Consider the following 27,012-nt stretch of genomic DNA (forward strand, 5'->3'; position numbering starts at 1 on the left):
TTTTGTTACTTTCTGTCTGTCTGTCACCAGCTCACTGTTCCGAGCACTAAAGTCAAATTGCAGTTACAGTTTGCATCCAAGTGTGTCAAAACTCCTGTAATAAAATAATAATAATAATAACTCTATTTATATAGAACCTTAAAAAACAGAGTTTACTAGGTGCTTTGACAAACAAAGCTAAGCAGAGGCAAAAAAAAACAAGGCAATATAATAACAGGAGCCAAACAACAATGCTGATCAAAGGCCAGACAAGAATTATAATTAAGAATTATAAATATAATCAGTGAACACAGATAATAAGAAGCTGCGGCATCACCTAAAAGCAAGTCTTTAAAAAGGGATTCTGATAAATGATTTAAAAGAGGTCGCTGCTTCTGTGTGCCTTATTTCCTCAGACAGGTTGTTTAAAGTTGAGGGGCCCTGATGGCAAAAGCACGGTTACCTTTTGATTTAAGCCTCTTCTTTGGAGCAGCGAGAAGAGCCCTACGGGAGGATCTAAAGCTATCAAAAGCCTACCGTATAATAAATGTGGAACCAAGAGTAACACCTAAGACCAAGTACCTAAATCGTGTACACAATCCAGTTACAACTAATGTCATTTTTTGAAGACTTAAAGATCCACTTATTACTAAAAGTGTATGTCATCCAAGAGAGACAATAAAAACAGACAGAATAGTCAAAGTTGTCATGTTGAATTTTAAGGTGTGTTGCCCTGTTAATTAAATTATTTTTTCTAAATCTCCAGCAGCTGGTAGAGCCTGTGAAACATTATTTCATTTTAATTTTATAGTTTACTAATGAATGAAAAACATGTCACAGTATAAACAGTTGAGCACACAGTGTTGATTCTCCACTGGGCAGACTGCACCGTTTCTAGCTCCATTATTTATTACAAGATCAGTGTGCTAGGAATCCCAAGCAGAGAGATGGCCAAAAATGGGGACGGTTCTAAAAGTACTTAGGGTACCATCCACAACATTTCACAATGGAAACTCAAAAAACTGCGTAATGAACTGAACTGAACTGAACTGACTTGTGGAAATGCAGCATAAGGCTGCTAACTGGCTCATATTGGGTCGACATTTCTGTTATGTAGCTTGGGGCCACACTTAGATGAGCTTTAAAAGTTATCAGTAAAATCTTAAAACCAATTCTAAAGCCAACAGGAAGCTAATGGAAAACCAGCAAAACCAGTGAGAGGCCTAGCCCATGTAGCCATGACAGTTAACAATGCTTATCTACCTATTCTGAAACAAACATGTGCTTCACATATGTCTCCAACCCAGCAGCACACAAGATCTGTACTATCACAGTTTCAAAACAGGCACCCGAGAGAAGTGTCACCAATTCAGTATCTGACCAAGTGTTTCACTTCCTGTTATGGCACTGAGTTATGGCCAGAAAAGAGTTTTTGTAGAACATTATGACGTCACAGTGAAGTTGACCTTTCGGATATAACAGATGATTGTGCCAAATTTATGGGAATTCCCTCAAGAATTTCTCGAGATATCTCATTCAGGAGCATGAGATGGACAAGATTACGATGAGCTTGACCTTTACCCACCAAAATCTAATTTTTTCATCATTAAGTCCAAGCCGCTAAACGAAAATGGTACCTGAAAACATAATGCCAAATTCCTGCAGCCATGGTTGGTGCCTGCACGAAGGGATAAAAAAAACTGAATAAAAACAAGATAAATGAGAACATATGGTTCCAGCATTATCATAAGTACACCAACGTATGTATATATTTGTGTACAGTAATTCCTGGTACAAAGCCAAGGTGATGGATAAGTTTAAACGAACGGTTTCCTGTTGGATACAATCACTCCTAAAAAAGCCAAAGAGGGTCTTGCCCTCTTTATGTTCCACTTCAGGGTTTATTTATAACTTATCTAGTAGGATGCAGTCAGTTATTCACATATGGATATATATGAGAACACAGCAGGATTCAATCAAAATCAAAATCTCTTCAGCAAAGCAGCCAGAGTTGACAGCTGAGAGGAGTCTGTAGCTGCTTAAAAACATGCTGCACATAATCACATTTATCAAAAAGCAATACAAAAACAATAAAGTTGTTTTCCAACTATTGTCCTATTCATTTGGTCTGTACTGTTAAGCTACACCATTTTCTTCTAAACACCGATCTAAGAAGCGAAAAACACATGTAACACAGGGAATCATTGAAGCTGGATGCAAAATATGCAAAATCTTCTATTGATTCGATTTTGACATGGGTGTTCAAAATAATCTGAATCAGAACTTTTTTTCTCAACAAGGGTCTGATGTGAAGACGTGCAGCACAGTCAGATTGCTTCAAGGACTATGTGAGCAGCTATCTGAGCAGAGATCCAACAGAAACATCACATGTTAGTAATCTTAGCATCTACCAACCCTCTACACAGAAGGTACGCTCTGTAAAATACTTTATTCATGTCTTTAGATTGACATAGAGTGTGCAAGGAAAGTTAGGGAGACTCTGGCTTAAGAGTTGGGTCTGGAGATCCACAAGTCTATATGTTACAGTATTTTTGGACATCATTTCCCATATAGCTATTTTAAAAGTGACAGCCTTTCCCTGCGGGATGCCAAGTACAACATATAACACTCCTTTCAAGGAGAAAACTGAGAGACAACCCATGTCACTATTCATCAAGATAACATCTTTAGGAAGAAAAATGCATCCTCCTAAATCACTGAATGTATGGAAATGATAACCGTGGTTGAGATTTATCGACGAAGATCTTCGTCATGTGGAGCTATAGATATATAGAGAGCATTTTTTGATGATAAACACATGGCCCAGCAGAAGACAAAAATACAGAAAATCAAGATGAAAAACGTGCCAAACATGGAAGACGAGGCAATGAAGACATGACGTGTTTTCTGCGTGACAATTCTGCTCATCGTGCAGGTACTCCATGATGAGCTTTTAAATCTGAGAGATACTGAATTTGCAAACATAAGGAAACACAAATGACATAAAGTTCTTTCGACTGTGGTTGCTTGCTTCTTGTGTTTAATTCATGGTCAACATAATGACAAGCTAGGAAGAGATCCAACCCATATTGAGTTGAGGTGATGGAAAGTAAATACTCTTGACTCAAAAGTGTCTGGGAACATGGAAGTAGTCAGTCTACGTCAAAGTAATCTCAACTGCTCTCTTTGCAAAGATGCAATTTGAAAACTATTTGTTTCACAGTGCTGTGATTGTTGACTTCTTGTGACTCCCACTGGAAATAAAGATTTTTTAAAAGGTCTTGTGACAACATCCAAACATTTGGCACAAATCTGGCAGGAAGATAAAAGCGGTTGCTTCTCCAGTATTAAGAACTGGTAGACTCATGTGCTCTTGCTTTTATTTTGCCACCATTTTACATCTGTAGTCTTATTTCGGACTGGCACACTGCAATATCACATCAGGGCAAAAAAGTGGTTTCTGAGGGTTCATGTGCCTGATTATTTCTTAGCCCGGGGACCGGGACTTCCTGAAGTTTTATAGTCATTGTGAGATTGCAAGACAACCATAAAGATCTTCAGGAAGTCCCTGCTTCCAGCCACGAAATTGTCTGCCACATAACGATCTTAAAGCTACAACAATTTTCTTTTTTTAAATGATTAATCCAAGTGCGATATGATGTGTAAATTAGTGAACTTTAGAAGAGCTGAACGTCGAATTTTATCACAGTACATTCTGAAAAAGCAAGGCTTCCTATTTCCAGTCTCAGCTAAGCCATGCTAGAGTGGTATTGTTTTGCTCATCTAACTCGTTTTCAGCTGTAATCCGGCTACAATCCCATGTCTCCGATCATAAAATACTGTGGCTCGGTATTTAAGATCATGTGATGATCTCACAAATTGCTACATTCTGACAGCCATCACTGACCTTTTTTTTTCCACTGAATCTGGTATTTGCCAAGTAATTTAGCTAAATGTGTTAAATGTTTACTCTTTTGTCATGTCTAACTTGCTTGTTTCAAAGTATTGTGAACATAAAAAACAAATACGAATAAATTGTAGTTTCTTGTAATGACGCTATAATGGCAATATTTATGTGCATTCCTAATTTACACAAGCTCTACGAACGGTCAGAGGCAGCTGTAGATTTAGTTAGTAACTATTAACAGATCGAAGCTACTAAATTATTGATAAATGCCAGAGTGCACGCACCTTTCATTATGCTAAAACAAATATATTCTGCTAACGTTTAATGAATGAGATTCACTGTCTTGTCCACACATAATTTTTTGCTTTTGGTTGAGGCTGCAGATTCCCCGATCAAACTTCACCCAAGTTTATCTCCACACGATGCAGAGATGAGAATTTGCTTTGCCAACAGAAGCGAGTGTTTTATTCGAGTCAAAATGTCTGCTGCGAAAAAGGCCAATCAGAAAAACCAAGGCAGAATTCTAAAAGCGATAAAGTGACAATTATAATTTAAAGTGAGATTGCACACACCTAAAATTATAATAATAAATAAATAAATTAAAGCTGAATTAAAAATGTCTCTTAGCAAGTTATTCTCAATAACCAAAGATGATTTCGATCTGGGAATGCAGGAAACGCCAATCACACTGGAAACTGTCCTTTACAGTGAACACACAGCAGTTTAAAATGTCAAATTAATGTGATGGATGTGATGGTTCAGATCAAAGTTTTCGCACACACACAAACACAGTCATGAAAAAAAATTCTCTGAAGCCAAAACAGATGAAATAGCCTGATTGTCTCACTAAGCACTTAGCTTGTAGTATAGAAATAATAAGAGGGAAGGCGAAATGTGTGTGTGCATTGTGTGTGTGTGTCAGCGGGTCTTATGGTGTCTGATTCCTTCTCCTTATACAGTCATGAGTGAGGAATGCTTGCCCGTGAGAGTTAGCTGGTCTCCCTTGCTTTTTTTTCTTTGATCTGTTCATCTTCCTCTCACTAACTCGCCAATATTTGACACTGTTTTGTTGCTGATCGACTTCCAATGTGAACCAAACTGTAAGACGTGACCTCCCCTCCTGTCATGCTCCAGTTCATTTAACTTATCTGGGTGGAATCAAGTATGAAATATATTTTTTTCAAAGAAATGAATCACCCTTTGTCTCTCTTCCTGTGTGCGTGTGTGTGTGTGTGTGTGTGTGTGTGTGTGTGTGTGTGTGTGTGTGTGTGTGTGTGTGTTTTGTAGACGCACCATGTTTGGTTATGGTGGTGCAGCTCGGCAACAAGTGGAGCATCTAACTCAATATTCCTTCATAAGACCAATGAGATTATAGTTAGTACGTGAGAACGTGTGTGTGTGTGTGTGTGTGTGTGTGTGTGTGTGTGTGTGTGATCCTGAGAGTGCCCCCTGGGATCTAGGAATATATTTACTAACAAGGGTCAGAGCATTCCCATCCTTAAAACACACACACACACACACACACACACACACACACACACACAAACACACACACACTCTAACCACCTCATTATAAAACTGTCAGGTGATATTTTGGTTCAGATTAATGACCTAAAACAATCGCATCTTTCTCTCTGTTGCGAACACATGTGCCTTTCATATGTCATGCAGCTGCCAATATTTGCCTTTTCTGTGATCTTTTTCAGATACTCTCTTTGTTTTTTGCCACTTTTTGCAGTTTTTTCCTCTTGTTTCTTTCCATTTTGTGTCTCTCTTTCCTCAGAACAGTTAAGAGCAGAGAGCAGTAACAGCAGCTCTGGCATCCTATTTCCTTTGATGCAAAAACACTTCCATCCCTCTTCAGTTTATTACTTCCCCCTGGCTGGGTAAAGAAAGGGACAGGAGGAGAAAAAAAAGCTCCAAAATTTCCATCCAACATGTTTCAGACTTAATATTTGAGAACTACAGATCATGATTGAAAAACAAATGTACTTTACAGTCTCAATTTTGGAGGAGTTTGATGAAAAATTGGAATTGATCAGGGCAAGAGGTAACGACAAATTAAATGCAGCTCCTGTACAGACGAGACTGGTGCTCATACAGCCAAACAAACACACAGCAAAAATGTATTTTGCACCACCGATTGCACAGTTATTAAACTTTAAGTTATGGTGTTTTATAAATGAAACCCACTAAAGATATTCATGGTCCCCAGAGGATGAATCCTACTGCCTTTAGCTCAAGCATCACCATCTTTTCTTTTTGCACTTGACATTGTTGGGGATTTTAGTTAAATTTCTTGAAACTACTCAATGGATTACCCTTAAATTTAGCACAGATATCCGACGTGCCCAGACAGTTAGTGTGTTCACATAGACAGTTAAGTGGAGCTACCGTTACAGCTCGATGAGGCCATTTAATTGGACTAGCACCAGGGGAGAATCGATTTATTAACGGAAGTATGTCAGACATGGTAGGTGGCAAAATGACACCTTTTAAGAGAATACGTCTTGTGGCTGACCTATTACATAACATACCAAATAAGTTAGCAAGCAGCAAACAGGTAGCATGTTGCTAGGTGACAATATGGACAACGTGTCAACACTGTACATTTTGTACATACTCAAAGCTTTGCTTGGCACCTTCATCTTGTTTTGTTTCTTCCCTACTTCTTCTTTTTTTGTTTTTCCTGGCTTTCTTTTACGAATTTATGCTGTTCGACTTCCGAGTCAAAGCCCGATGAGGGGACTATGGCAGAATGCTTGGCCGATTAAGGCACATACATGAGCGAGTAAATCGTCCCTCAACCACATTATCTCGGTATGTTAGTCCGACTTTGAGAAATTCATTTTAGTACAATTTCAGTCAGACTAACCTGTTAATTTGTATCTAAAACTGTTGTTGGACTAACATAATAATTTTTCTTTTTCTAACATCATGTAAACGTACTGAATCTTTCTGAATGACTGATGATCTCTGGACTTTTCCTTGAGCACCACCATGAAGTTGATATATGTGTTTTTTGGTGAAACAGCAAACAGCTTTTGGATGAATTTACATTTGGGACATGGATGCCCCCCTTAGCATTCATTGTAATAATGTTAATCTTTAAACTTTCAATAAAATTTCAATGTTTGCAGTACTGTGGTTAACAGAATGTATGAAATTCCCATAATGAACTGTACGCTGTGTTTCTTGCTACTGTAATTTTATTGTTCTTTACATCTATTGCAGGTCTGTCTGTCCTGGAAGAGGGATCCCTTCTCAGTTGCCCCTCCTGAGGTAGAAACTACCTGACTACCTCTACTACTGTGTGCTCAAATTTCCAAGGTTACCCTGATCAGTCAAGTGGTGGTGGTGATCTTATGTCATTTGTGCACTAACTTATGTTTCATGTGCAAGTTCACTGACCCAACTGGTAATATTTTAATAAATCAAGGGCAAATTATAGATTCAACCTTTTTGCCTTAGCATTACAACTGATTTGACAAAAAATAAATAAATAAAACTAAAGATAAAGCTCAGAACTGAAGGGGTGTTATTTACTCTACCCAAAAGACCGCTTTATAACTCATGTAGGAAGACATATTTACTGCCATGTCTTTGATTTATTTATTTATTTTTAACATTTATTCATGACCACATATTATTTCTGAACCAGCTACACTAAATAAAGAAGAAAAGAAAATCCTTTCAGAAACAACATGATAATCTGTCCAATAATTCCTTGACTATCACTTGACTCCCAGGACAAGAGTGTAACCATGCCCAACTTCTTGTCAGCTCAGGGAAAAAGCAGTCTTGACATTAAGCAGGTATACGCCTTAAAGTCCTGATATCATAATACTTTGCAAAGTCTTATCCAGAAAGAAAACATTTTTTTAACATATAAAGTCTTCTAATCACAAGAGTTAGTGGCTAATTCGTCCTGTGTCTTGTTTTTATTATCCTGAATTTATCTGTTTATGTTGTGTGTGCTCTTTGCTTTCTGTAAATCACTGTAAAGTTCCTGGCTAAACATAATTTGATTTAAAGCTAACCGACGTCAGTACATGTTAAGAATACAGACAGATAAAGTGTATTCCTGTTTGGATACTGCCTTTTCTCTTGCCCCCTCCACATGGAGGTCGGCCAAATGACAGTTGGGGCTGGTGGAGATTTAATATTTGCTCAGTATTTCCCTAACAGGAGACGGACCTGAATCACCTTTAAAAATGGGCATTTTTATGAGAGTATGTTTCTTTTTAGTTTGATTTTTTAATGTTATGTAACAGGCACTTTTAATGGTGAATGAGTCTTTGCACTCCAGTCCTAAGTCAAGACTGACAAATCAGTTCCAAAGTTATTAACTTTGAGTTTGTGTCTGTCACAAACCATGAACAATTATGATTGAACGTGATCAGGAAAAAAAAAGTAACACTTACACGTACTTCCATAGTATAATAGCACTATTAGTCAGTGAAAACGTCTATAACTTTCTCCACCCAAACTGGCTTTCAATATTTTCAAGTCAAAAGGCTCAAGCCCAGGTGAAGTCTTGGGTCACTGGTATTTGAGTCCAAGTCAAGTTGCAAGACTTTTTTGATTTTGTCAAATCGAGTCTTGAGTCATCAAATGTGTGACTTAAGTGTGACTTGAGTCTAAGTCATGTTACACAAGTCTTAAAATCACTATCAAATTTTCCCTAAACCCAAAAATATTCAGAGACGGATATTTTCCTCAACGTTTCAGCCTTTTGTCAACACAAAAATGGAAATAAGGTAACTAGAATTGAGATTTTTGACAACAGCATATAAGGTAAAGACTTTTCAAAACTATGGTTACTTTGTATCCATGTAAACATGTAAAATGGAGCATTGGGAAAACAAAAACAATAATGCTGGACTAACAATTTGTCACAATTTTGTTAGCACTGCTAGGTCTAATAACTACTTGAGACTGAAATTTAGCATTGCTGCAACACTTAATGGACGAACTGAGGCATTTGCTGCACCCATTGTTTTTGCTCAATCTTCCGTTCAAGGTCCACCAGAAGCAATGGTTTTGGATCATGCCTGATCGAACCAGTGGATGGTGGGGCAATTTCGAAAGAGTGGTTGTTTTCAAAAGTTCTATGTCCAGAGCATCACTCTAATTTTTAAGTGAGCTCCTACATCCTAATATTGAAGGGGAACCAATGGTAATGAGATGTACAGTATATGTTTTGAGAAAGTCAGCATATACACTCTATAAACATAGTGATGATAGGAGGGCAAAATATCCACTCATAAAAACGTAAATAAACGGCCTGAGTGATGGTCTTCTTTATTGTTGGTTCATGGGTTTAGAATCAACGGTGGTCATGCTCAGGGAAATGAACATTATATTGAATTTCATGGTCATTAGAGCTGGGTTGTGACCGAGAAATATCACATTTACCAAAAGGAGTTTTACTTTTAACATTACTCAAACTGATCATGTGCTGCTGTTTGGTTACTGCTGTACTTCATGCATTTATTTTGTGATTTATATAATAGGGATAATAGTTGTAGACCATACATCTGCACTGTTTTCATTTAAATGCTTTGGTTGCTGCATCTGTTTGACATTTGCTTCAGCAAATCCCAAAGAAATGGTTAACCGCCACTTGTGGATGGTAAAAATGAAGTTTAAAATTGGCGTTTTAAAAGTAATAGCTCATTATGCTCTGGAAATGATCTGAAACAAATTTCCTGACATTGGTGAGGTTTTCACCACCAAGCAGAATTCATAGTTAACCCACATTTTTATGTAGCACTGATCTTGTGATGTGGATACAGTAGAGAAAACACGTTTGCAGATTGGTACAGTGATGCTCGGCCCACTGACGCATAAACTGTCTTAGGCTTCCTCACACTGCTGTTTTAAAATGTAATTAAAGATTTAATACCTCAGTGGTTGGCCTCTGTCACACCATCCATCCAACTACAGTGCCTCTCCCTTTTCTTTTCTACTGTCTTATTTCTACATATTTCCATGCTTCGCTATCCCTTTATTTTCTGCTCAATGACACTATTCGTCATCTCTCCATTGCCTGGTCATCCATCCACGTGTCCATTTTCAAACTCTTTTTTTCTCCAATATATTCATCCATACTAGAGTCCCAAAATGAACTGGGTCAAATAAAAAGAAAGACTGGAACTGCCTCACGGTTTTATGCCTCCATAAACCTGTCAGCTTGCAGTTTACATTCAGGTCTGTCAACACTCGATAAAATTTTGTAGCAAAGACGTGAAGGGATTTGATAAGTGTATTTTTTGTTGAAATGGACGTTATCATTACATTGACATGTATGATTCCAGTGAATAATTTCCAGTGAGGAACATGCCGTTCTTACTTGAGGACAATCTTTGATAAAGAACTCTCTGATAAAGAACTTTGTCACATGGTGCAACAACAGAGGATGTTGTCTGCTGTTGTGAGGCCCTTTGAGGGACATTTTTGTGTGTGGTTTGGGAATTTACAGGACAAATGAAAGTCAAAGGAAAATTTAACTTGACTTTGTCGAAGTGCTGTATGTCTTTTAGTGTACATGTTCAAAACAGAGTCAAAGTCCTTTTATGTGTTCACATTCATGGGAAACAACCAAAGTGCCAGAAGAAAATGTTGGCATTGTACAATTCTGCAAACCACAATTATGTTACATTTGTATGTTTCATACGTATCATATCAGCGTTTCTAGAATGAGGTAGTTTATGTGCTGACTTTGTCATGGAGAGCTTGAGGTGATGATAAATAGCTTGTCACCTAGTAAAGATGTCTGCCAAGCTACAGACCACTGTGCGAAACCAACAATCCAACAAATATGGCTGTTTTTTTAGTTGTTGTTGTGTTTCCATCTTCTTTTTATCTACCAAACATGGGTGTTTTTTAGCGACCCTCTGGCACTGTGCTTTTTTTTTTATAAGACATCATTGCATTTTTAGCTGAGATATTGACACCAAAACTGGACATTTTTAACCAAAACATGATCTTTTCCAAGTTTTTTTGGGCCTAAAACCTAACCACACGTTAACCAAAGTGGTGGTAAAATGTAAAGAAATAAAGTCTTGATGTATTAAATACATAACATACAAAGGTAATGTAGCCATGGTTTGCAGAAAAATACAATGCCAACATTTATACTGATGACTGGATTGTGGCCAATAAAACTCATTCTAAAAGGATAAAGTTGTAGCCATGACAGCAGAAATGTTTTTTTTAAAAAAAGGATGGAAAGAAGCTATTATTTCTAAAATGTCAAAGTTTTACTTACATCTCCAACCTGACAGCAAGGAAAGTCTGTATAATTACAAATGTAATGAAGGTGGACACCAAGATTAGTATCATCAATTCAGTATCTGAACAAACATCTCCCCTTCTGTTCCTAACTTCACCATTTTATTCTAATTTTGACATAAATATCAAATTAATATTCAAGTTGTAGACAAAAAAACCCTTTATATGAGGTCACAGTGACATTTGAATACCAAAATCATTGGGTCCAAGTGGACGTTTGTGCCAACTATCATAAAATTCCCTCCAGTCTTTCATCACATATGTGAGAATTGGACGGACATGAGGTCACAGTGACCTTTACCTTTAACAACCAAAATCTAATCACTTCATCCTCAAGTCCTTAAGGCTTTCCTGAGATATTGTGTTCACAAAAACCAAACAGTCCGGGAACGTAATGCCTCAGCCCTCGGCTGTCGCCGACGCGGAGCCATAAAAAGAAAGAAATTAACTGTCTGGAGCATCTGACACATTTTGAAATACAGTGTTGAATCATTTCCCCTAAGCAGCTATTACATTGCCTGGATACAGTCTGTACATACACTATACAGCACTACTCACACCATTCTTGGAACATCCTCCAGCCAATTTCACGCCTGTAAGCAGTCAAGGGCGTTCAGTATCTCGTCGTGTCTCGGGCGTGACGTACCACACTACATTTGCACAAAGACTGTATTCTTGCATTGTAATTCTTAGCTGTCTTATGTAACAGCAGGTTGACCTCTGTCTGTGGGCGCTGGCATCCGTGACCTTTTCTTCTACAGCGCTTTATATTGATATTATGAAAGAGATGCTTGCTATTGGCATGACTTAAGATGCAGAAAAGATACAATAGTGGACTGTCTTCTGGGGCAAAAACTGTTGAGCTTCTATTGAGCTCTGACAAGATCTTACATATCCGTTCTCTTTGTCTTTGGATTCAAAGTGACTTATTGTGACCTGTTAGTGTGAAGGTATGTATGTCAGCCTTAACCCCATCCATGACTCCAACCAAAAACTATCACAAGGTCACTCGCTAGGTAATTCTTTCATTCAGTGGCCGTTCATGGCGTTTGTGGCCCAGAGAAAAAGCTCAGAGAAAAGTCTGTGGGGGCCAAGATGGCAGTGAAAGGTTTTCCGTTCCTTCACCTGCAAACCTCAGTAACAGTACAATGCTCAATGACACTGCCCTCCAAAGTAGAACCACGTCATTTTTACAAGCAAAAATCACATCTCATTTTTACTAGGAAGTCAGGCAACAAAGCAAGATAAAATCCACTTTGGGTTGATGGGTCAAACATACACAGGGCTTTCAACCAGAAGACTGGTGTTTATGTCTCCAGTAAAAATAAAAGGCCACTGTTGCTTTATTTTAACAACGCAATGTTGTATGGCAACATACTACATCACATTACAGTAGTAAAACACATACTTATTTAAAGTCAAACCACTTTTCTAAACTGAACCAAGGAGTTTTGTTGCAATTGCGACCATTTCACAACATTACCCAAGTATTTAAAATTGCAACCGTTCACAGACAAGCTATTCTGACGTCCACCGGGAGGTAAGCTAATTTAGGAAACACTTCTATAGGTTGCACTCACAGGTAAGAACATGTGACCTTTGTGGTCTTATTGGTTAAAGGACTTCCTCTCAATAATCTTCAGAAAAAAAAAATCAAAAACAAAGTTTCTCTTCTTCCAACTTGAGCAAAGAAAATAAAAAAAATCATCAACAGTGATCCCAGTCCACCATGCAAGATTGTGCTCAATTACCCACTTAGTATATATTTGGAAGTCCTGACTCAAGTAATTACCAATATCACTCATAAAATGCATCAGTCCTTCAGTTTATATACATCAATGAATATAACAATATGCTGCCTTATGCGGATGACATATTATTATACGTATCAAATGCTGATATCTCATTTCCCACTATAATCACTTTCAGTTTTTGGTGCCATGTCAGGATACAAAGCTAGACATGCCTGTAACTGCAGAATTGGCTGCTCTAGTAGTCACTCTGTTATCACAAAAACAGAATCTCCTGAATTGTTTTATGGTACAAAACAAACAAAAAAAGTGCCGTTCTTTAAGTGCAAAAGTGGTCAGAGTTTCTGGTGATAGCAAAAGGTGAACAAAGAGGGGCTGTAATTGTTCCACATTTCCTTTAGTTTGAATGTTAAAATGATCAAATGTTATTCAGACTGTTACAAAAAGGTTCCTCAATATGCATTAAGGTTTAGGAATAGAGAGAAAATTCTGTTGGGAGTTCAGTAGACTCTATGAACCAAAGAAAAAACAGATACATCCTCTCTTTAGCCTTGAAATAAGCGTGATAATGGTAGCTATTCATTGTTGATACACAGACCGAAGGCGAGTATTTAAGTATTTGTTAAGGTCAAAGTTATAAGCTATGAGAAAACAGAGTAATGTTGTTTTATCCACTTTGACCACCCCCCCCCAACTGAACTTATGTGATTAAAAATAGATGAACTGACTTGACTGTTTTCTTGAATGCACGTACTGCAAGTACTCCACAAACAGTAAAAGATGTGTCAAAAACTACAAATGTAGGGCTGTGTGTTTAAAGTAGTACATGAGCATGCAAAAGTGTATGAATACTTATCTATTTTTAATGACCAGGGTGCTATTTTTCATCAATGCCGAATTAAATAATCAAAACATTGACTTGTCAGTTGTATTTATTGCCTGTCACAAAGATGTTGAAGCAAATTATGAATGAAGTACTCCTTTTAATATCTGTAACTTCTAAGTGTTGCATGTGTGCTCGTGTGTGTGTTTTTACCGGCAGACGGTGATATCTCCATGGTCCGAGTTCTGCGGTGCTGTGCCAGGTTTAAAATTGGACACATTGAAGTAGGAGAGTGTGTGGTCAATGAAGCCGTGCATGGTGCCGGTCTGACTGAACATGTACTGATAGACGAGCCGAGGGATGAAGTCTGAGGTGAACGAGATCACAAAGGCCTGCAGAGAGAAAGAGAGAGACAAAAATTTTTTTTTTCAATGACAATTCATTAAAAAAATAATTATGCCATGAAACAAGAACTTTCATCCTATTAAACTTTGATTTGTGGAGAGTTGCAAGGGGTCACACTGTTTATTTTCAGATGTTTAAAGCAATAGTTCTCATAAAATATGAATTTAGTGGTATTTGAGTAATGCATGGAAATGTATTGATGTAGTAATAATAAATAAAGTTTGTAGAACTGATAAAAGAGACATGTACAAAAGGGGAATTCTGCTTCTAGTTTTCCATTGCCTTTGAGTTCCTGGCGTAGCTTAACCATTTGTGTATGTGTCCAATGCCCCATAGAGCTAGAATAAATAAAAACTCGTTTTTGCTTGTTTTTCTGAATCCTACACAAATCTCTTTAGTATTAAAAGTAAACGTAATAGGATTTGGTTAGCTGGCCTAGGACAAATCCCAAGCAGAACCTTCCCAACTCCATAAACACACACAGACCTTGACCTCCTCAGATCAGAATGTTAAGGGGTTTCAGACATGATTCTGGGATCTCACAAGGTCACCATGGATGACATCCCAGAACAAATGGAAAGGTTAAATCTCTGTTTATTATCAATTGCTGTCATTGTCAGCGCTGTATAATTTAAAATATATGTAATCCACACTCACAGCAGACGTGATGAAAGCCGGATTACAAGTGGCAGGAGCAGAGAAGGGGAGAAGCTCAAGGTAAAAGCACTGCTGCAGCTACACAATCTTTGTTAACCTCTGATGTAGTCCCTGTCTGTTCTGTCTTTGGGTAAATGAAGTGACCTTGTTACCGTAAAAACGGAATATTGTAACTTCAGCATAATGTCATAACTTTGAAATGCAGCGCAGTGTTATTGTAGATGAGTCAAATATGAATTTACAGTATTTCTAAACGCACAAGACAAAACAAAGCTCCCTCCAGAGAATACAGAATACATCATACAAACTGAGTAGCACTCTACATGACAAATACATTGAACTTTTCTAAATCTTTTTCTGTTTTGTCTGTAATCCATCTCATTTCCCTCTAAATCTTACTTGTTGACTCACAATTTAAAATGCACTGAAAACACTGCTAAAGCCTGATAGTCACCTCTATGAATATTCTATTTGTGTACATTAAGTAAGTTCTGACTATTTTAAATGGTAAATTGTTAAAGGGACAGCTCACCCCCCAAAAAAGACATATTTTTCCTCTTACCTGTAGTGCTATGTATCTATCTAGATTATTTTTGTGAGAGTGTTGGAGATATCCGCCGTAGAGATGTCTGCTTTCCCTCTAAAATGGAACTAGATGGCACGCGGCTTGCGGTGCTGAAAGCACCAAAAAAATACATTTGAAAAACTCAACAGCGATGTCTCTTTCCGGAAATCGTGACCCGGTTACTCAAGATAATCCACAGACCTGTGGGACCTTAAATTGGTGTGTTCAGAAATACTCATTATGAGTGCTAAATCTCACTATTGCAAAAACTGGACAGTTCATTAAATTGGAGCGCTGTTGGAACGTAATCTGAGGACTCCGTTTGGTGAGACGGAGCAGCAGAATGTCAAGCGCACCTGAACTGGCAGGAAACCTGCCAACAAAATTTTACACTGCAAAAGTAATATTTTCACTAATTGTGAACACCCAATGTTAGCTAACAAACCCCTCGTTATCTTGCAGCCAAGTTTTTTAGCATATTTTCACTAGCATAATGTTGTCATTACAGTTCAGGGTTATGCCATGTCTCATTATAACCATCTCTTACATTGCACCAACTCTTGCACGTAAGGCACTATATTTTGTATTTTACATATCGATAGAAACCTTTTTTTCATTAATCTTCAATTAACTGTTCATTAATTCATGTTGAAAAAAAAAAACGTTGTTTCTTCGAACAACAGCGCTTTTAATTTTATTTTACTTTGTGTAAAATACTTGCATTTCTTGTGCACATATCTACATTCATCATTTATCCAGTACACAGGTAATAAAAGATGGAACACTGCATTGATACTTACATTTATAATAACTGAGAATTTTCCCATTCCACTTAGTATGTTGTACCATATACCTACAGGAGGAAGAGCAAGAGAGAAGAGAAGAGAGTGGTTTATGTTGATAAGGGTTCAGAGAGAAAATCTGTACCACAAACTTTGTTTTCCCAAACTCTTAATAAAGCATGCAACTCAATCTTGCAACTGGCTGTTTTTTTGCCTTTATTGTCTACATAACTGTGATGTCGCTCCACAGTCTGTCTGGTCATTAGATTGAGAGAAACACTCCAAATTGTCAGTATTTTATGAGACATGGAGGAAACAAGAGAGCAAAAGAGTCTGCAGCAAAGTAAGCAGTTATGTGAGTTAAAATACTAATACCAGCACGCAAACATGTTGACAATGATAGAACATTTCATGTTTAGCAGGTATAACTAATTGCATGTATTTGGTTTTGACCTGATGATGATGCTTCAAGTTATTACAATCCATCGTGAGAAGATCATGTACCACGTGTACCAAATTTCATGGCAGTCCATCCAGGAAGTTCTAAGACTTTTTACGTAAAACCACAAATATAAACCTCATACCAGTTTTTTTGCTCATTAAAAGAGAGCATTTTTCACATTACCGGCATGAGTTTAAAATAGAAGCTTAGAGAAGTTCAGAGCTGGTAGCAACAACATGACTATATGGAACTGCTAAGGGGTGTCAGTTTGGTTTCAGTGGAGCTTTGGTGTCCTATGATGTTTTAAATGCTGCTTTTAAAGGGTTTCCACTCTGAACAAAATTATGGAGAACATATTCAAAACTTGTCATTTTGGCATATAAATGATACAAGTATTGGCCATTAGCAGCTCCTGTCCAATCCTTTGCCGCATTAGCTGTTAAACTGTTGAAATCTACTAAACCACATCAAATCTTTCCATTGCCAAATCTGATATATTATTGAACCCTGGTTTAATGGGAGACTGTGACAATCATGAGTCAATAATGCTTTGTGTGTTTACATGTGTCACGTCAGCTTACCAATGTCCTTAGCACGTACAGCGACAGGCCTTCTTAGCTCCGTCACAAACTTCTTGGCATCCAATCTGATCTCAATGACGTTGTTGAGCAGAGCAAAGAGCGGAGCAAGCGGGAACGAAGCCACGAAAAGGGACACAAAACCAAACTGGATGACTGGAGAAAATAGAATAAGAAAAAGTGAAAATGAGTTTGTATAACACATTTGTTACAAATACATGTATATTTTAACAAATGTGACCATGGTGGGTACGTTGTATTAGCTATTGTGCTTCTGGAACTGAAGGCCACATTTCCCAAACCCCCCAGTGCTCCATGCCCTTTGTACATACACTTTTCAAATAAAAATCCTGTTTTTGATTTTCTAACACACTTTCTTATCATAATTATGCTGATGACATTCAAATGTACATGTCTGTATCCAAACTGAGAGTGGTCCCATAGCCTCTAGCTGCTACCCGCTGACCACATCATAGAAGTTCACATATTTGGCTCTAATACCTCTTTCCCACCAAAAGTAGCACATGCATGCAGGTTTTTCAAACACGGGTAAACCCATTAAACGTAGGCAATAGACTGTATTCTATTGCTTTAGCTTGTGTGTGTGTGTGTGTGTGTGTGTGTGTGTGTGTGTGTGTGTGTGGGCTGTTTTGTTGGTGTGTCTGTGCGATATCATGGACAGACTGGAGAACAGGTAAACAGTAGACAGTAGCAGGAACAGAGGTCTTTGACAACTTTTTAGTGGTTTCATCTCTTTAAATATCCTTCACTTATTCAGTTTCTCTTTCAAACTCGGTAAAGATGTATTTGGATTGGTGTTTTAATGCTGCTTAGGAGGAGACAGAGGGTAATTAGTGAGGGCGTATGATTGCATTTTGCTGGTTAAGGAGCTTATATTACCACATTCGGAGCCAAAGGCAATTAAAAACCTGTGTCTACTGCAGAGTCATTTGACCTGGGTGTGAATGCCGATTGTACGCATTGTCATTGCATTACAAAGCTAGATGTTAGCGGGTGTTAGTGGGGGTTTTATGCAGTGGGAATGAGACTTATGACTGACATAAGATTACCCAAGTTACACTTCTACCTCGGGGCACACTTTTAACAAAGAGTTTTTTCAAGTTTCTCACTGCAGTTTGATCAAGAAAAACAATCAGACACTTTTGAGGTTCAAGTTTACGTCATAGTAGTATCATGGGTGTCTACTGCTGTGTGTACTACTGTATTGCTGCAAACATTAAATATGTTTTCCCTGTATCCATTAATGCCTTGCAGCAGAGTTCGCAGACAGTGATAGTGGTTAAAGTCATCCTTTGTCCAACTTTACATCAAAGTACATCCCAGTTTAGAGTACTTTGAAATTAGGCTAAGTGAAACATTGTTTAGTACTTCCAACGTCTTGTAAAAAAAAAAAATTGTTAAGGAGAAATCAGTTTTCTAGCCTATATGGCCCAGCAAAGCATCTTAAATCCACCTCTGATCTGAACTTTGTTTTAAGGTAACAACAGTGGTGTCCACACCAGCTGGAAGTTGGATGTTCATATTTGTTGTCACATCCATATTTTGTCTGGTTTTCTGTCTGTCATGTTGAAAATAGTAAAGAAGGTATCATAAGGTGAGAGAATTGTATACTAATGAAATGGTACAATTTTCTCCATGTTTCCAAAATGGCAGACACAGAAGATGTGTTACAATCAGCAGAAGTGTTAATAAAGGCTGGGATAGAAAGTTTTATTTTGGCATCATTGGACAAAAACCTCATAATAACCTGTGGTCTGACAGAAAACTAGACTTTTGAACCTCCTCTTGACTCAGTTTTAAAGCTTTAGAAAATCTATCCTGTGACTGGAGACTTAAGCCAATCACAGGTCATTTAAGAGAAAAGGCATTCTTATTGGCTGTTCCACAAATGTAGATGTGCGTGCACGTCCCTTCAGATGGAGAATGTCTGATTCAATGGCGAGGAATCGTGCAGAGAAAGTTGCTATTCCAGCAGTAGACAGCAGCTCTGTAGACAGACCCCCAGTCAGCTGCTGCAGCGATCCAAATGGAGCCAGCACTGGGGGATCAGACCACTCAGGCCAAATGGAGCGCTACAGCCACTGAAAAAATGTCTATCTCCAGAGCTGCTGCCCACTTTCCTCCTAGCAAAGCAGTCTACAGTGGCGGAAGCCGAGACGGATGGGCTAGCTAGCTGATTCTTATCTCAAAAAGAGAGAACAGGGCAAGGAGGGGCGAAGGAAAATTAACAAATGTGTCTTGTGCAGCTCTTCAATAATATAAGGCTAATAAAAAAATCAATGTATGGGAAAAACTGGGTTACAGTATGGCGCATGTCCAAATGCTCACGGTCTTCTGGACGGAGGGGCTTAGGGCAGAGGGGGGGGACTGCTAAAGGTCTATTTTTTATTTTTGACATATTTTGTATACCTTTACAGAAATCTGCGTATTCCAGCTTTAAGAGCATTGAGAGTCAAAAATTAAAGCCTGTAGAGCTTGCAGAACCAAGAAAATCAATGGATGTGGTACAAGAGTTTCATTGCTTGCTACAGATTAGCTTACAGTAATCAACATTACAAGGCATCAGCAGTATCACAGTATTATGGTATACCAGGGTATTAAGAAATTAAACCCCTTGTGGTCTGTACTCTGAGTATATTCATGTAAATATTCTGAGTGTCAGTAAATTGCAGAGAAAAGAAAGTCAGTTTAATTTCTTCTGAAAATGCAATGTGGCAGATTGTGCATGGTGCTATTCTATGTGAGGTCAGAATGTCCACAGTGAGAAAAAAAGTTGGCTCATTTAGGAATGCTATGCAGGAAACAAATTAACTTCCTATTTTTCAGCTAACACTGCTGCATAAGGCGACAGGTTTCTCTTGGAAAATAACCACTTATGCCATCTGTTTCTGCTGTTCGCCAGCATAAGACAGGGTGGACATGTGAGAAAGGAATCTACAGCATTGGAGACATTTCAAACCGCCACAAATACGCTGACAGATTGACATTTGTGAATGGTCATTTGTCTGGTCAGGAGTCACACTGTCTGTCCGGGCTCGCTCTGCAGTTCAGATGATGCCTTTTAAGGTTAAACACTCCACTGCACCAGCTAAACAGGGACTTTTTTATGATTAGAAAGTGCGTGGAGTTATGTGTCTGTTATGTAAGTCAGTCTGATTAGATAACCCAGAGACACAACAGCCATGACTGATAATTTAAACTAAAGTTGATAGGAATTTATTGCACAGAACATCACAAGCACACACGGACAAACACTGGATATTAGGGTTGTAGGGCTGTTGGCAGTAGCTTCCTGGCTCGCCACTGCCAAGTTCAATAATCCGAACCACGATGCTTTAAAAGACTTGTCTGGGCTTCCCTTTAGCCACAGGAAGGTCAGAGGTAAGCTTAGTAAGGCTGTTCTGAAACTGGTGGGGAATTGGGGTCTTGTCCGAGGACACTGTAGATATGGGCAGATTAAAGAGTTAGTGGGCCCCTGGGCACAGATATGCAAAAGGCCCCACCAACTTTACTACACAGGAGCAAGAAAAACAAACTTTGTGGTGGTTTTGCCTCTGTCTCTGTTTGTTATACTTTTGTGTCTCTTTCAAGTAAAATTTGTCTTTTTTAGGTAATTTAGCATAGTTTTGTTTATTATTTTGTGTCTCTTTAAATCATTTTAAGTCTCTCTGCCATTGTTTTGTCTCTCCATGTGGTCATTTTGTCTCTTTAAGGGGTTTTTTTGTCTCTTTTAGGGTTTTTTTTTGTCTCTTTTGGGTCATTTTGTGTCTCTTTGAGGTCTTTGCCTCTTTTTAGCCCTTTTTTGTCTTTTTGAGGTCCTGTGTGTCTTTTTGTAGTCATTTTGTGTCTCTTTGTACTTGTTTTGTGTCTCTTGTTTTGTGTAATGCTGTGTCTTTTTGAGGTAATTTAGTTTTTTCTGTTGTTTTGCGTCTCTTTATAGTCACTTTTTATCTCTTTGTATTCAATGTGTGCCTCCTTGTAGTTGTTTTGTGTCTCCTTGTGAAGCTTTTGTGTCTCTTTGAGATTTTTCTATATCTCTGTAATTTTGTGTCTCTCTGTCAGTATTTTGTGTCTCTTTGTAGTTATTTTGTGTCTTTTTGTGCTGTTTTGTGTCGTTTTGTGCTGTTTTGTGTCTCTATGGGTTCATTTTCTGTCTCTTTGCAGTTCTGTTGCAGTCATTTTGAGGCTGTTCCTGGTCACCAGGTGTTAATTTAAGTGACATTTTGCAGACACTCTGGGCCCCTGGGCCTGTGCCTGGTAGGTCTGTTCAGTAATGAAATCATGACCCTGGACGGTTAGATGTTTGCATATGCAGAAAGTTTGGTTAGAAATGCATCTTTCAACTCACTGGCCGTTGGACAAAATATAAACAGGGCTTATAGCGGGCCAATGAGCAGGGTTTAAAGATATAAGCTTTATCACACTATTGCTGCTACAAACTTTTTACAAATGGCCAAAATAACTCCACCTGCTTCCTAAGAATGTGGAGAGGAAACATGAGAAAGACAAGGCAGTTTGCCTGACTTTGGCCGATGTGCGTCTCTGATCGCAGCAGTGGAACTCTAGCAGTGTGGGAACGGGGATTTCCAGCGAGCCGGAGACTGACGGCTTCACCTCGGGACGCTACGCTGAGACAAAGAGCAGTGAGGAAGAAAATACGACAGCGGAGCGGCGAGTGCTAGAGGGCAAGCTTAGAATAACCTCGCTATCTACCTGAGCCGAGGTTGACGGGTTCGAGGCTGGTCCAGGCACACACAGGGAAGACACGCACACACACACACCTTGACACGAGCACCTGGTCTCAAATGAATGCACAAATACAACAAACAGTTACAGACAAGCACACACACACAAATAATGAATGGGTTAACACAAACCCAGAACTACCCATTCACACATCTAACAGCTATGTGTGAGTGTGTGTTTGCATGTAGAGCTCAGACATTTCTGACATTCCTTGCTTTGCCCTGCAGCCACATCAGCAAACTCTTCTTTCTTTTTTCTCTCCCTCCTCCCTCCTACATCTGTCCTCGCTCCGTATCACATAAAATCTCCACATTATCACGACACAATCTCTCTAGACTCTTCTGAACTCTGGGAGAAGTTATCACAGGTCTTGATTCCACCAAACGATAGCGGTAGCAGCTATGACTCAAGTTTATGCCATTTTAATATAAAATGTCAAAATAACTGAATATTTATCCAGTTGTAAAGAAGTGTAGTTCTTACAGTACAGATATTTCTAATACGCCCAGTCTGGTCCATGTATTAAAGGTTTCTCTGCAACATTTACGAGATCATTTCCCACGCAGGTCACATTAGATTTTAACAAAACAAATCTTTACTTGCTATTTACAATTTCACCAAAATCGCCCTGTTTTTATGGCTTTGACCTCAGGCCAGGCTCACATCCAGTTTTACTAGTTCACAATCCTTCACATACACGTTGCCAGTTTCAACTGCTGCTGCTCTTTGACTCCATCGACCTAAAGGAAATGCTCTGAAAATATCAAGCTGTGTGGCTGTATCGGAAGGGGACTATCCGCCATTTATATGCTATATATCCTAAACATATTTTTGCTTTTGTTCTCAGAGCAGAATTACATTTCATCACAGTGGAGCTTTGAAGCAGCTATTTTCACTTTCAGTTCATTTTCCCTGTTACAACAAATCATCAGCCAATCAAGACTCTCCTTTAAAAAACAACCGCTTAGTCCATTTGTCCAAGCAGAAATACTGACCAATATGTACGTTTATTGTTAGGCGGTAACATTTAGTGGCTGTAGTAATTACTACAGCTGCAAAGGAGAGAGTCAGGGGATGGAGTATAAAGAGTAACAGAGTCTGTTTAGGGTGGAAGGTCAAACAAACACAGGGCTTTCACCCATGGTAAGTATCCCCTCATATTGAGTCGACTTTTACTGCCACATACCAGTCCCTCCTTTAAACTATTTAATCTTTGAATGACCTGACTGGCATACTGTGTTAAAAAAATTAGGACAACTTGAAATATTATTAATTTTATTTCGATGTTGCCTGTAACTCCATTTTCCCCCTTGCTGACTTAATCTCTTTTTATTATTATTACTATTGCAATTTTTCCTCTTTCTGCCAGTCCTTTGTCATGACGAAATTTAATGGGCTTCTACATAACGTTTGATTTCCCAGGTTTTTTTTCCCACCATGTTTTATTTGTGCCAACAACAGTAAAGACAGACTGGTAGCTCCAAGTTGTGCCACTGCCAGTTTTCCACAGAGGCTCTGAATTCACATAAGTTCAAATTTAGAGGTTTCCATGACTGCAGCCATCTAATGCTACAAATGTGTGAAAACAAGCTGAACATTGTGCTACATTCTTTTAAATAAGTAGTACGACCTGTCAAAACACTGCATTGATTAGGTTGCATTAAAGATCTTTAGAGCCTGACACTGTCGCATGTAGTTCTCTACGTACTACTGTAGACAACCAAAAACCTACGGAAGCCTGTCCAAAAACATTAGAATGGAAAACAGTTTTTTCAGTCTCTCCTTAGCCTCAGTACATGGTGGCTTGTTCTGACTATTTGCAAACTTTTCCCAAACAGCCAGTGCCAGGCCTGTACAAGCCTGTATAAGCATGATGTCATTTCATATTGGATCAACACAGCTGAGAAACAACAACTTTTCTATTTTCTATTTGAATAACTCGAACAGTGTGTAAAAAAAAGCAAAGGCACATACACTTCTGGCATTGTAACAAAAGCACTGGTAACAAGAGGGCCATGAATGAAAGTGAAAACCATTCAAAATAATGTGTCGCTTGTTAATTAGTTGCCGGCCTTAAACATGAAATACGCTGGTTTAAATACGCAGCTGAGACTGATTATGCCTGAAGGAGGAAAAGCCTTTAATCTCCAGTGTTTATGTGCTTTGGTTTGTGATGGACATGAATGTAAATCAATTATTGCATACAGTGTATGTGCAGTTTGCATGTGGATGACTGCTACAAGTTCTCCAAATTAAATGACAAAATACACTGTTCACTGCGACAGACAAAAGTCATAATTCACTTCTCTGGTAGAGGTCCTTGTCAGGTCAATGTAAGGAGTTTTAGACAACTGACAAATGCTGTCAGCTCACCTCGGTCCTAAAGAGTGTGTGTGAACAATGAGCAAATACATCTCAAATCTATATGCTCTTCATTACAAGTGTGCACTTTTAGCAGCCCAGTCCCAGAAGAAAAAAATGTTGGCATAGTATGTTTCTGCAACCGCAGATACCCTACATTAGAACATTTCACAAGGATCATATCAATGTTTCGAAAGTGACACAGTTCTGGTTATATGTCTACGAGCTAACTTTGTCACTGGGAGGTGGAAGGGATGGCATGACACCAGCCAAACTGCAGACCAATGTTCAATACCAACAAATAACAAACTGTTTATAAGCGAGACATCAGCAGCATTTCCAGCCATGATTGTGCCACCAAAACCAGATATATTTTTTTAGCAAATCTTAAGTGGCAAGTTTAGTGGCAACTAAAGTGTTTCCTAGCAAGACAATGCCAGTATTTCCAGCCATGATTGTGCCACCAAAACCTAATATTTTGTAATGAGACAACGGCGGCTTTTCCAGCTGCAATTATGCCACCAAACCAGTCGTTTTGTAGCGAGACATCGGCAGCATTTCCACTGGCAGTTGTGCCACCAAAAATGGCTGTTTGTGTCAAGGCATTGCCAGCATTTCCAGAAACAACTGTGCTATAAAAATCAGCAATTTTGTAGAGAGACAAAGGCGACATTTCCATTGGCGACTGTGCCACCAAAACCAGTCGTTTTCACAAGACACTGGCGGCATTTTCAGTAGCAATTGTGGCACAAACCAGTTGTTTTTTAACAAGAATTTCAAGCAGCAACTGTGCAAGCAAAAATTGTTATTTAGCAAGACTTAAGCAACATTTCCACTGGCGATCGTGCAACCAAAACCAAGTGTTTTTTAGCCAGACAACAGCTGCATTTCCAGTGGGCACTGTGCCACCAAAATCAGGCGTTTGTTAGCTACATATTGGAAACATTGCCATTGACAATTGTGCCGCCAGAACAAAGTGTTACTTACTAAGACATCAGCAACATTTCCAGCGGTGATTGTGCCACCAAAAGCATATATTTTAAACAAAAACATGATCTTTTTCCAAACCAAAATCACAAAACTAACTATAGGTTAACCACAACTTTGCTGAAACAAGAGAAGTTTCAACATATCTGGTACATAATAACGTACAAATATGACAATCTGTGGTTTGCACTAATATGCAATGCCGGCATTTTATTCAGGCCTTGAGAAGGTCCTCATACATACTGATTACCTAACACCTCTAAGTGATGCACCGGAGTACTTGCTTGTATGTTGCAAAAATGATGAGTCTTTGTCCCTGAAACTAATTTTTCTGTGTGTGTGCGCAGGCAGACTCACTCATCTCCATGTATTCAGGTGTGAGGCCTTCAAAGGGAGCTAGAGCGTAGTCCAGGTTCCACTGCTGCGGAGGCCTCTCCTCCTCCATCTCCTTCTCTGCAGATCCCTTATCCTTTATTGCACGCACCAGCTTCTTCAACTTCCTGTCAGGATGGAGGGAGACATGGAGGAGAAGGTAAGGAGAGCAATGGAAAAAAGATTTATGGTAAGACTTAATCATTTCATGCTGTGTGTGTGTATATGTGCTCTGTGTGTCAAATAAAAACAGCAAATCTAAAGTAGCAACATGTACAAAAAATATAAACTGAATAATCAAATTCAAACTGTGCTAAGATGAATGTAGTAAGAAAAAGTAATGATCTTTATGACTGATATTGTTTTATTGGCACACTGGTAAAGAGTTGGTTCCAATTTTGGTTTTGGATTTTCAGTATTAGTTAGGAAAGGGTTAGACATGACTCCCTTGTATGTGTGAGTTGTTAAAATTAAGTATTCAATGTTTTTCTGTTTGTATTCTGTGAGTCAATAAATAAGAAAAGATTTGGTAAGAAAATAATATGATATTAGTGATGGAATTAGTTTTTCTTTTTTGGATTACCTGCTGAAGTGGCTGATTTCAAACAGGGACTGAATTTTTGCTGTCTACTGCTGTATTTTTTTAATAGAAATATATTACTTCAGGAGGTATCACAGTTGGACATTTTCATGTTTAAGTGACTTTAACAGAAATTAACTGTTACTCAATACCCAACACATTGGTAGAGAAATTGTCTTATTTATTCAAGGTATTTTTATTTTACTCTTTACTGCACTGCTCACTCTATTTTTTTTAATTAAATATTTTTTTTAACTAAAAACTTATTTGCTGACTCAGGGTTTTATTTATATAAATGTTTATTATTTAATGACCACAGAGACCTGAGTACTTCATTTTGTTCTTCTCATGTATTTGCATGGCTGGAATGACAATAAAGAATCCTTGAATCCTCAAAAAGCTGCACTTGGCAACTTTAGTGCTGCTGGGAGCCTGAATTGGAAATCCTGTGCAAATGTAAAGCATGCTGGTGCTGGTGTACGGGATGTGTACTCAGTAAACTTGAACAATAGAGACAGACAGACTCACTTTGCTTGTGAAACATAATACACATGTTTGCAGAAGTAAAGTAAGCCTAAACATTTTATTGCAAACCAACTGGACTGAGAGCCAGACGCTGACTCTTTTCTAAGAAATGCAGACGCCAAAGAAAGTAGCCAGCAGGTTGGCATTCAACTAAAAACTGAAGCTGTGAGATGCAAACAGGCTGCTGCTGGGAAACACAGTGGGAGAGCAGAGAGAGCCAGGTACACAAAAGTTT

At 38.5% G+C, this 27,012-nt stretch overlaps 1 protein-coding gene across 2 annotated transcripts in view; it reads right to left on the reverse strand.

Moving 5' to 3' along the window:
* Window positions 1-27,012, reverse strand: part of ano2b (anoctamin 2b) — a 94,052-nt gene that overhangs the window by 7,047 nt on the left and 59,993 nt on the right. For both annotated transcript variants that reach the window (XM_042511446.2, XM_088072666.1), the window contains 4 exons: window positions 25,658-25,800; window positions 17,189-17,341; window positions 16,184-16,236; window positions 13,970-14,148 (listed from right to left, as the gene is read on the reverse strand). In XM_042511446.2, coding sequence (XP_042367380.1) covers window positions 13,970-14,148; window positions 16,184-16,236; window positions 17,189-17,341; window positions 25,658-25,800 — 528 coding nt within the window. The remainder of the gene's footprint in view (window positions 1-13,969; window positions 14,149-16,183; window positions 16,237-17,188; window positions 17,342-25,657; window positions 25,801-27,012) is intronic.

Source organism: Plectropomus leopardus, chromosome 22 (genome assembly GCF_026936395.1).
Source record: "Plectropomus leopardus strain MGB_pleo_1.0 chromosome 22, ASM2693639v1, whole genome shotgun sequence".
NCBI lineage: Eukaryota > Metazoa > Chordata > Actinopteri > Perciformes > Serranidae > Plectropomus > Plectropomus leopardus.